Genomic DNA, 12,321 nt, shown 5'->3' with positions numbered 1-12,321 from the left:
AGATTTTGAGGTAACATCCCATATATGTATATTAAAAACACACTTTTTCAAGATTCTAGCGTAAGTGGTTTTAGTAGTTTGTTGAATATGTTTTAGTGCCTTTGGAAATTTCCTTCATTTTAAAGCAAATGCTTAGAAAAATAGTGACCTGTTTACAAAGTACCTTGGCAAACTCTCCTGAACCTGTGTATCACTAAATCTAGCCCTAGGTTTGTAGGTAAGTAAACTTGAAAGAGTTTAACCAGATGTGTTGTAAGCAAAATGTTGTTTCCTGTTGTGACCTTGCTGACACAACCTCTTTGCAACAAAGCCAGGTGTGTGTTTTATTCCAGGAAGATCCTGTGCACTGTACACATTTTGAGTAAATGAAGCTCTTTCTAGTAGTGTTAAGTTTTTCAGCTTTCTTCTGTAATTGACTAAGAAAATCTTGAGGATTGTTTTATCACTCCTGAGCCCAAAGTAGTTAACACTTGGCATGTTCTGTTGTTACGGTACTTCTGTGTTCCTTGACATAGTCCATATATGCTAAGTAAGCTTAGCCAGTATATTTTATGAGGAAACAGGTGTTGCTGTCTCTCTCTTTTCTCTCCTGCATGTTGGCATCAGTCATTTGTCCTCAGGTTGTAATCAGGACCCAGCTGCAGGTTGCCTGTTACTCTGCTGCCAGTGGCAGAGCTTTAGCTGGGATTGTTAGCTGGAGAGTAGCTGTGCCGTTGGGAATGAATGGGCCTGTGACCCCATTCCTAGAATCTTACTTTGTTTTGTAACTCTGCATTGTCCCTACTCAAAATGCAACTTAAGGATAATAGTAAATGTATATTAAAGTTAATTTCATCCCTGCTTCCAGACGAAAGGATTTCCAGTGAAACTGTTGGACAAGTGTAGACGATGGGATGCTGGGCTGTCTGACTTTGTACCAGCAGTGTTGGGGTACACTTAAATAAGAGACTGATGGAATTATAATTCCTTATGAAGGATTATACCACTGTAGCAAAATGGGGAAAAATCTGTGAGCAGGTGGGAGTTTGGTGGGGAAATCCCAGTCTATATGAAATTGTAACACATAATGCAAAAATTCAAAATAAAAAAAATTGAAAATTAAAAAAAAGAATGCTTTTGGCTTCCTTTCAATTTTAAATTCTACCTGAATTAAATTGAGACAATGTAGTATTTCAGGAAAACACACTTGAATTGACATCCCAGTCAGACAATAGGGGCAGTTTTTCTGAAAGTAATCACATTCAAAAGATTTGTCTGTTGCTTTCATTGTGAGCAGTTCACATAAGGTTTTTCATTTTTCTGCACATCCTTGTATCTGCTTGTCCAGAAGAAATGGACAGTTAACATAGGTAATAGGTAGAAAGGCTGAGTTGTTCAGGTGAGGTAACTGAGTACCACCACTACTCACACTGAATTCACTAACAGAAGTCAGAAGGCTGTTTTGTTATTTTTAAACTGTGTGTTCTGATTCAAGTTGTTTAACTTGTAAGTCTCATTCTTTATTTTGGTCAAGTGTTGGTAGCAGTTCCTACCTTGTCAAAGTTTTCAAGCTTGTTTGTGCACTTGACAGCTAATTGAAAACCATAGCATACCAAGTAATTTAGATAATGGTGCTGATAGTTCTCAGCAAGCCTGATAGTGTATCAGACGGAATTGAAGCTGTACCTTTTGGTAGTTGAAGCTAACTGAGCATTTACTGATAGCATCTAATCATCTCATTTGCATCCTCATATTTTCAATTATATCACACCCATTTTAATGAACTTGATGTAGCTGTTTAAAGTTTAAGAATTTTTAAAAAGATTTATTTATTGAAGAAGTGGAGTTACAGGAGTGGTGATAGAGAGAGAGAGATATCTTCTATCCACTGGTTCACTCCTGAAGGAACAATAAATAAATCTTAAAAAAAAAAAAACGAAAAGAAAATGAGGCCTGAAATTGCAATTTGAAGTAAGACTATGCAGTGCTGTTTCAAGAACTTGGAATTTGATTCCAAAGAAGAAGACAGGGCCTGATGCAATACCCTAGTGGCTAAAGTCCTCTTCTTGAATGTGTTGGGATCCCATATGGGCGCTGGTTCTAATCCTGGCTGCCCTGCTTTCCATCCAGCTCCATGCTTGTGCTTGATTTTAGGCATCCACCAGGACTCTTGGGCCATATTCCCCCTGAGAAAGGAGGGACTACTCTAATACAATTATTAGAGTCTTTGTGGATTTTTTTTCCTTTTTTTCTTTTTGAGAAAGATTAGGAAAACTTTTTCTCTTGGAACCTTTCGGAAACTGTCTGCTATATAATCTTTTCCCAGAGACAGCTTTTGAAATTACCTGGAATTTTTATTTAACAAACTTTATTGAAGCTCTCTGCAGCTCTCACACAGGAATCTCCTCTGATCTAAGTGCTTGTGTCCAACAGGAGTGAGTTACTTGAAGGATTGGCAGCAAGTTGTGCCATTAGAGGCTAAGTAGTGTTCTCCGAAGACAAGGAGGCTCCTTCTGCCTCTAACAGTGCTGCTTTCTTCCTTTGGGGAGTAAGTGAGTGGTCAAGTGTGTGATTTGGAGCCAGACCTGGCATCCATTGAAATCTTGGCTCTTTCTTATTCGATTTGCCTTTTTGGTTAAGTACTTCACTCCTCTCAGCCACTGTTCCCACATCTGTAAAATGACACCCATCCTTACCTCAGAGTTCTGGTGTAGAGATTAAGTGTGCTCAGTGGGTGTCACAGCTTTTTCTCCAAAGAGACAGCGAATGTTTTCTCAGGGAAAAGGGGAAACATTTCCTATCTAACTTCCTTCTGCTACCTCTCTACTTTGGCTTCGCCCCTCCTCATTCCTAGTGTCTTAGAAGGACCCTAGTCATTCTTTTCTGTTGTCTGTAGTTTTCTAAGAAATGTCACAGTCCAAAATTCTTGTTACCAGCACTTTATTTTTTTAGAGATGAATTTATTTGTTTGAAAATTAAGTGCGCCCGGCGGCATGGCCTAGCGGCTAAAGTCCTCACCTTGAACGCCCCGGGATCCCATATGGGCGCAGGTTCTAATCCCATCCAGCTCCCTGCTTGTGGCCTGGGAAAGCAGTTGAGGACGGCCCAAGGCTTTGGGACCCTGCACCCGCGTGGGAGACCCGGAAGAGGTTCCTGGTTCCCGGCTTTGGATCGGCACAGCACTGGCCGTTGTGCTCACTTGGGGAGTGAACCATCGGACGGAAGATCTTCCTTTCTGTCTTTTCTCTCTGTATATCTAACTTTGTAATAAAAATAAATAAATCTGGGCCCGGCGGCGTGACCTAGCGGCTAAAGTCCTTGCCTTGAACGCCCCAGGATCCCATATGGGCGCCGGTTCTAATCCCGGTAGCTCCACTTCCCATCCAGCTCCCTGCTTGTGGCCTGGGAAAGCAGTCGAGGACGGCCCAAAGCTTTGGGACCCTGCACCCGTGTGGGAGACCTGGAAGAGGTTCCTGGTTCCCGGCATCGGATCGGCGCGCACCGGCCCGTTGCGGCTCACTTGGGGAATGAATCATCGGACGGAAGATCTTCCTCTCTGTCTCTCCTCCTCTCTGTGTATATCTGACTTTGCAGTAAAAATAAATAAATCTTTAAAAAAAAAAAAAGAAAGAATATTAAGGGAAGGGGAGGAGAGGTCCTCCATTTGCTGGTTCACTCCCAGTTGGCTGCAATGGCCAGAGCCCAGTGCCATGGGCTCCAGGTCTCCCATGTGAGTGGCGGTGGCCCAAACATTTGCTGCCTTTCCTAGGCTGTTAGCTGAGAGCCGGGTTGGAAGTGGAGCAATGGAGAGGGGAAGTGACGTCCATATGTGATGCTGGCCCTGCAGGCAGTGGCTTTACTCCTCATTCCATACGACTGCCCCTGTAACCTGTGCTGTTAAAAATAGTATAGGTTACTATTTTCCCCACATTATCATTATTGGTGGAATTTAGCTAATTGAAGCAAAAGTGGACATAAACACCCTGGAAAGATGATTCAGTCTTTTCTGTTTATGCTAAAGCACTGACACTGACGTTTGCTTATCTAGACTCTGCTGATGTGATGGAATCTTATCCCTAGGCCGACATAAACCCTGTGTCTGAGATCCACTTGGATGTTTCCTCTCTGGTTGCTTTGGAGGTAAATTCACATTTCATCCCCATGTGTGGCCATTACAAAAGTTCCAGGAATGATACTGTATAGTTTGATCTTCAGTATATTCCAGACTAAGCTAGAAATATGTTTGTTCCTCTCATCTTTGGATTACTTTTCAGATTGGTATTGAACCTTCCACTTTATTTTGCTTATTTAGTCATATTGACATTTCAGTATTCAGCCAGCTATTCTCTAGCAGTAATTTAATCTTGAGTTGCTTCAGTGGTTTGGACATACTGTGTATATTGTGTATGGAGAAGTGGCAGATTCACTGAAACCAGGCAGTCATCAATTGTGAATATCTGTTATTGCACTAGTAAAAATTTTCATTATTTCGTTGTCACTGGAAAGGTGCAGCTCTTAAACCATATGAGAGTAGTCTTAAACTTTCTGGCAATCGATGTAGTATAAGAAAACCCATAATGAGTGCTGACTGACCCCTCATTGGCTCCATTTTGTACTACTGACTGTATTCTGCCACTGGCTTCCGTGGCAGCGCTGTAGACAAGCTCCTCTTGTGAGGACTTTGACCTTTGCCTTGCTGCTTCAGAGAAGGACTGTTGCAGGTTCCTAGGAAGGACTAGCATAAGAGCTCGCTGCTTGTTGGCATTTCTGCCAATGCAGCAAGTGTGGATTAAAAGTTGGATCTCTCAACCCCCTCCCCTTTTCTCCTCTTTTTCACCCCACTCTGTCCCTTTCCCTGTCTCTCTTGCCCCCATCTCCTCTCTCTTTTGAGGCAGGAACAGGATGCTTGACAAGTAGAAATAATAACATTGTATTCAGAGGCCTAGTAGGGCAGTAAGCCCCAGTTTCTTAGTCACCAGTGAATTGCCTTGTGCCACAAGTTTTCTTTACCCCGAATCATCCGAATTTAGCTAATGTAAAAATCCAAACCCTGTCTTATGCTTTAAACAATTAAACAGAGTAGAGTGGGGCTGGCATCCCATGTGGGAGCCAGTTTGAGTCCCAGCTGCTCTACTTCTGATCCAACTCCCTGCATATTGCATAGGAGAGCAGCAGAGGATGGCTCGAGTGCTTGGATCCCTGCACCCATGGAGAGACTTGGAGAAAGTTCCTGGCTTTGAATCAGCCTAGTCTTGGCTGTTGCATCCTATTTAGGGAGTGATTCCTTCTTCTCCCTCTTTCTGTAACTTTTAAGTAAAAACAAATCTTCTGTGGAACAGCAGGTTCATAGTTTCATCCTGTTCTGCTGATGTGGTTAATTATGACCTACCCATGGGACTGCTGTTCCAGGAGGAACATGGACTTTCTTGTATAGATTTTCTGTCGTCTAATTAAGAGAAAGTATGTTTGACTTTTTAGCTTTCCTGGAGAGGCCTGGGAATAGTAGCATTGCCTTGACATTGTTCTTTTATCTATGTTTGGCATGATAGTGAAACAGAGCTAAAAACTGGAGGGTTGTATGATCTCACTCTGCTGATATGTCAGAAAGATAGTTGTTGTCCCTCTCCCATTTATTTATTTATTTATCTATTTATTTATTTTTTAAAAGTGAAGTTATGGGGAGATCTCTGATCTGTTGATTTACTCCCGAGTTACTCTGATGGCCACAATTGGGCCAGGAGTTTCATCCAGATCTCCCATGTTGGTACAGGGACCCAGCATTTGGGCCATCCTCTGTTGCTTTCCTGTGCAATAAGCAGGGAGCTGGATTGGAAGTGGAGCAACCAGAACCCTATCTAGTGCTCATAGGGGATGCCAGAATTGCAGGCAGTGTCTTGACCTGTTGCATCACAATGCGGCTCCCAGAAAAACAGTTTTCTAGTAAAGCAGTCTGATGTTACTAAAAATTGTTTTCTCTGAGAAAGGAAGCAATGTAAAGGAAAATGGAATATTCATGAACTTAGATCCAGATCCTAGAGTCAGTCATGGATAGTTCTAATGGAAAGACAAAATGAGAAGCAATCCTGAAAGTTTAATCTTTTTGGGCATTTAGATTATCTTAGAATGTATCTACTTGATGGTAAAGTAATGATTTTAATAAATTGCATCTTAGATTGGCAATGCATTTGTCTCTAGCAAGCAGTCTACCTTAAGTGGTGTCAATTTATTAGAAATGTTGTGGCATCAATGTAGCAGAATTTGCTCTGAAGTTGGAAATGATAGCAGTAAATTCCATCTTCATTTCTCTCTAGCATTATATATATATATATTTTCAAAGATTTATTTATTTTATTACAAAGTCAGATATACAGAGGAGGAGAGACAGAGAGGAAGATCTTCCATCCAATGTTTCATTCCCCAAGTGAGCCGCAACGGGCCGGTGCGTGCTGATCCGATGCCGGGAACCAGGAACCTCTTCCAGGTCTCCCACACGGGTGCAGGGTCCCAAAGCTTTGGGCCGTCCTCGACTGCTTTCCCAGGCCACAAGCAGGGAGCTGGATGGGAAGTGGAGCTACCGGGATTAGAACCGGCGCCCATATGGGATCCTGGGGCGTTCAAGGCAAGGACTTTAGCCGCTAGGCCACGCTGCCGGGCCCTCTAGCATTATATTTTGAGTTATAATGAGTTTATAACTTTCAGCCACTGTTCTCCATTTTAAGTTAGTATAAGGGATAATAAACTCTACCTCATAGGAGTGTTGTAGAGATCGAATGACATAATTGACGTGAGCACATCAAGAGCAGTGCATGTTAAGTGAGGTTTCCCTCCCTATTTGGTGGGAACATACCCATCCATCTGTATTATGCATGGTTATTTCCAGATTTTGCCTTTGGTTGAAAGGTTACATAGGTTTTTATAGCTGATGTGTCACAAACAAAATTAAAGTGCTTTTATAATGGTTTATAGTAAGCAGTTAAGTTTTTGCTCCTGGTATCACAACAGTATGCCTATGACAGTATATGTGTTTGGGTTAGTGGAATTTCTTCTGGGACTAGTACTGTGGGGTAGCAGGTTAGACTGCCATTTGGGATGCTTGCATCCCATATTGGTATGCCTGGTTTGAGTCTCAACTATTCTGTGCTTCCAATCCAGCTTCATGCTAATGTGTCTGGGAGGCAACAGTTGATGACCTAAGTAGTTGGGCTGTCCTAAGTTTAGGTGGCAGACCCAGATGGGGTTCCTGGCCTTGGCCCTGGACTAGGCCAAGGCCAGTCCCAGCTGTTGCAGACACTTGGGGGTGTGAACCATCAGATGAAGAAGTAAGTCTTTAAAGCAATAAAAGCTTCCTTCATATAACGCAATTATAGACTGAGTAATCATTATTTTAAAATTGGAAAATGAATGAGAGCTGGTAATAAGAGTGTTACTGCGTTTGAGAACCTGTACTTTTCCTTTTCCCCTCCCTCCCTGTCTCTGTGTCTGCTAACAGTTTGATAAGGTATTGCAGTTTGGTAAAAGCACGTTATGAGAACACCTAGTAGAACAATAGTCAGATTGGTGCTAAGAACAAACAGCATAGTGGGGAAACTTGGTCAGAATGTTCCTTTGAGTTGAAAAGCTTGCTTAGCTGTTTAAATTTGTGGCATATGTAAATAGCAGCCTGATGAGAGCAGCCTAAAGAGGAGTATCTAAATAAGAGGGAACATGTGCATTGCTGGCATATAAGTCTGTACCAGTATCTGAATCATAAGAGTCTTATTTCTGTATAGTTACCTGTTCTGCCCCCTCCTGGGTACAGTTTAAGAGTTAAGGCTTATTTGTAACCCAAATGCCTTAATGCCTTAAGTTGTGACTGCTGCTGTAGAGAGATGGGTCACAGCAGAAGTTCCCATGACCCAGGTTCTGTGGTTCTGTCTAGATGTCATTATTTGTTTCTACTTTTTTGGTCATCTGTGTAGTCAAGTGTCAACTCTGAAGATATTTATTCAAATTAAACTGTTTGGGACAAGCATAGCTTAATCAGCTCATTACTAGTAAAAAAATTTTTTTTCTTGTTTGATGGTTGCTAAGTATGACTGTACATATGATGGGAAAGGTTATAGGCCTGTTTCTATCCTCTGGGGGCGGGGTGCTGCCTGTCCTCCAGTTGAGAGCCCTTGAGTTTGTTAACTTATTAACCAGCTGGGCTCCTTGACTGGGTGCCCTGGTACACTGAGGAAAGCAGTCACAGTCTTCCGCCATTTTAAACAAATTAGTGATTTTTTTCTTCTTGCCTCTGTAGTATTTAACAACATCCATGTTTTTACACAGTTTCAATTATTTCATATAGTTTTTTTCATCTCTGATTATTTCCTTGTATGTTTGTAATACAAATCATGGTATGGAGTTACATACTTTTATGCCCTCTCATTAATTATTTGTGTTATATTCAGTTTCTTGGGGAATTGGGATGGTTTTTCTTTTGTGTTTATGGGAAGCACCAAAACAAACATCTTTGTGTGCAATGCGTTTCCCTAGGAGAAATCTTAGGAGCTAGAGCCCAGCATAAACAGGTATGAACGTTTTTAATGGCTCTTGCCTTCAAATATCATATGGGTCTTCCCAAATAAAAATATTGAATGGACATAAAATCTGATGTTATTTAAGAGCCTTTGCTTGAACAGTTAGAACTGTTTAAAATTACAAGTTCATGTTATCTTAGTGTGTCTTGTGAAAAGAACATACGTGCTCCCTCTCTGGGTTAACTGTTGCTTATTTTTTTACAGTGAACATAAAGATTCTGAAAAGAAACATAAAGAGAAGGAGAAAACAAAACACAAAGATGGAAGCTCAGAAAAACATAAAGACAAACACAAAGACAGAGACAAGGAAAAGCGAAAGGAGGAAAAGGTACAAACTTTCAGTGGAGGAAAAAGGGATGTATGATGTGTTTTTGTTCTCTTTACCTTTAACAACCACAAAATTTTGTTTTATAACTTTCCTTAAGGTTTATTTTGAAAGTCAGAGTTATAGAGGGAAAGGCAGAGCACTGTTGGTTCATATCAGATGGTCACAGTGGCTTGAGGCTGGGCCACATGGAGCCATGAGCTCCATTTGGGTTTCTGTGTAAGTGGCAAGGGTCCGTTATCTTGGGCTGCCTTCTCCAAGCCATTATTAGCAGGGAACTGGATTGGAAGCTGAGCAACTGGGACTTGAATCAATGGTGGAAGACAGTGGCTTTACCCACTGCGCCCAACACTGGCCCCACTACTATAGTTTTAATGATCTGATTACTTTTAAAATTCACTGTATATGGTTAAGACAATTTTCCATTTAGTTATTCTTTATAGTCATTGCCTATATTCCCAGTATACCTGGTTTTTTGATTTTTATTTGTTAAAATTTTTATTTGGTGAAACATTAAGCCTTTTTACTATAGTATAACTTTAAAATGTTATCTCAACTTAAAAAAAAAGAATAAACAGGAAAGAAGGGCAATATTTTATATTTATAGATTTAAAATTTTGTTTGAAAGGCAGAGTTAGAGGAAAAGACAGAGTAAGATCTTCTAACTGCTTGTTCACCCCCTAAGGCTGCAGTGACTAGAGATGGGTCAGGGTTAAGCCAGGAGTCAGGCATTTCTTTCCAGTCTTCATTGTGGATGCAGGAGCCTTCTGCTTTCCTGGGCATATTAACTGGGAGCCTAATCTGAAGTGCAGCAGGCAGGACTTGAACCAGTGTCATGGAATGTTGGTGGTGCAGATAGTAGCTTAATTTCTATGCCCCAGCCCCAGCCCCAGGAATATCATATTTTTTACAATTGGGTATGTGAAGTAAACATTAAATCTGTTAAAAGATTAATTAAAAGTTAAAGGACAGGTGAAAGTATCTTTGTTGCAGAGTAAAGTGCTTTGACCTTGGGTTGGGGAAAAAAGGGTCAGATTTTCAAGCCAACCTCAGATTTAAAACTATGAAAACTGATCTACTTAACCACCATGTAAACGCCTTATCTACCCATTGTTTCTAACTTACTGAATTATCAGTGTATAAATTGGTGTTCAGTGTCTAGAAATTTCAGTTGTTTTTGTTAGGGAAAATTGCTTCTGTCTTTGAAGACAACCCAATACCTTTTTCCTTACATTGATAAAAGTTTCTTCCTTTGTAAGAATTTGATAATACTGGTACCCTTTGTGATTTGTGCTTCCAACATAAAAACAGTGCAAGCCTTTTTTAAAAGTCTAAGCTGAAATGAATATTACGGTGTAATTTTTTTTTTTTTTTAAAGATTTATTCGTTTTATTACAGCCAGATATACACAGAGGAGGAGAGACAGAGAGGAAGATCTTCCGTCCGATGATTCACTCCCCAAGTGAGCCGCAACGGGCCGGTGCGCGCCGATCCGAAGCCGGGAACCAGGAACCTCTTCCAGGTCTCCCACGCGGGTGCAGGGTCCCAAGGCTTTGGCCCGTCCTCGACTGCTTTCCCAGGCCACAAGCAGGGAGCTGGATGGGAAGTGGAGCTGCCGGGATTAGAACCGGCGCCCATATGGGATCCTGGGGCTTTCAAGGCGAGGACTTTAGCCGCTAGGCCACGGCCGCCGGGCCCACGGTGTAATTTTTTAAAAAAGTATTTTTTACAAGTTTAGTTTTGGAAAAGTAATGTTGGTGTTTGATAATCAGGCATTATGAAATCAGGACGTGGTGAAGCAGACCGCTCCTTCTCACTCCCTGTCCCTCATCCTTCAGGCAGGCACTGTGCCAGTTACGTTTTCTGTCCTTTCAGAGTCTGTGTGTGTGTCCGCGCGCGCAGTAGAATATTTGTTTTGTTTTGTTTTTTGTTTGGTTCTTGTCTGGTTTCGTGTTTTGTTTGTTCTCTGCACTGTGAATGGCAGATCCTTGAGTAATGGAAAATATTTATTGGGAATGGAAAATGCCATCATTTGAAGATTGAAAAGAAGAAAGCACAGCACCATTTTGAAGCCTGTTGCACAGTTTTATGCAGAATGCTCAAAATAAATTTCATAAAAATATTGAGACTTTAATTAATCAGTTCAGCTTTGCTAACAAGAAGAACCAGACTAGGATCAAGATGCCCTAAGGATTCATGGTACACATTCCTAAATAAGAGGGAGATTCCTTCAGATTCAGTCTTTCCCAGGTACTAATCAGTTACTGTTCTGCCTTTCAGCTTAAAGCCTCTGGGGATGCCAAAATAAAGAAGGAGAAGGAAAATGGCTTCTCCAGGTAAGTGTCTTCTACTCTGTTACTCAGCCTTGTCTGAGCCTTACAGGGCACATGTCTGCCTACCTCCTGTGTTGTCTGGGCTTAACTCGAACACAAATGTGGCTCTCCCAGTACCCGTGAAATGGCTCTGAAGAGGTCAACAGCGAGAAGGCTGAAGCATTTCTGAAGTGCCATTTAGCGAAATTTACCAACACTTTCCCCAGGTTATTTTGAATGGAGAATGTTGTCAGAGAATACTTTTAAGCAGCTGAGATACAATTTACTTACTGTAGGATTAACCCGACATGTGTAGCTTGAATTTTTAGTGCAATTTCTTTGCTAATTCCAATATACTTTATTGTTCTAAAAAGAAATGCTCAATTTAATGGTAATCACAATGTCTTAAAAATAGTTTACTTCAAATTCTTTGCTAGTAGTACTATGAGGCTCATGGAGGAATATTTATTTAACCTACATTTAGCAGTGGACATAGATTAGGGTAGAAATAGGATAGTCTGTTTTATAAAAAGAGGAAAATGTGGATACTTAAGACGTTACTTCTCCTGAATTACTTTTGCCCTGTGAGTTTATTTTCCTCCTTAGCCTCAACTCCTGAAAATAAGTCTGAAAGTCCCTTCTAGTTTAAAAAAAAAAAATTGGACCTTTGTGATATATATCGTAATGATATATTATGACATAGCTTCACTGCATTGAATGACAGATGCATTTATTAGAAATTATTGAAAGTGTTTGTATTGACTTGAACAAAGTATTTTAGAAGTTGTACTTCTTTGAAACTTCTACTTTGTGGCTTTTTGAGAATTTTGCCATGTACTCTGGATCCTCTTGACAAGGAGAAGCAAATACCTTCTTGAGGCATATTTTGTAACTGCTCAGGGAATGCAGAAAAATAACATCCAAGAAGTATTGGAGCTGCAAGTTACCCTGGGAATTCTGATTCCTCAGATAAGATAGCACAGAATGATGAATCTTGGCCAAGAAACTGCCTAGAACTTTTATTAAATAATACCCGGGGTATGAGTGGGATCTTTCAACCTTGTGTGTGGTGATGGTTTTGTTTTCAGTTTTTTTTTTTTTGGGGGGGGGGATGGTTAAAAGTTAGGAACACACCCTCCTTGCA

General features: G+C 40.9%; 1 protein-coding gene across 1 annotated transcript in view; it reads left to right on the top strand.

Moving 5' to 3' along the window:
• TOP1 (DNA topoisomerase I) overlaps positions 1-12,321 on the top strand; it is a 76,604-nt gene that overhangs the window by 31,646 nt on the left and 32,637 nt on the right. Inside the window, exons 4-5 of the mRNA XM_004585809.2 lie at positions 8,745-8,868; positions 11,146-11,201. Coding sequence (XP_004585866.1) covers positions 8,745-8,868; positions 11,146-11,201 — 180 coding nt within the window. The remainder of the gene's footprint in view (positions 1-8,744; positions 8,869-11,145; positions 11,202-12,321) is intronic.

Source organism: Ochotona princeps, chromosome 22 (assembly GCF_030435755.1).
Source record: "Ochotona princeps isolate mOchPri1 chromosome 22, mOchPri1.hap1, whole genome shotgun sequence".
Classification (NCBI taxonomy): Eukaryota; Metazoa; Chordata; class Mammalia; order Lagomorpha; family Ochotonidae; genus Ochotona; species Ochotona princeps.
The sequence above is the reverse complement of the archived record's forward strand: the minus strand, read 5'-3'. Positions and strand labels throughout refer to the sequence as shown.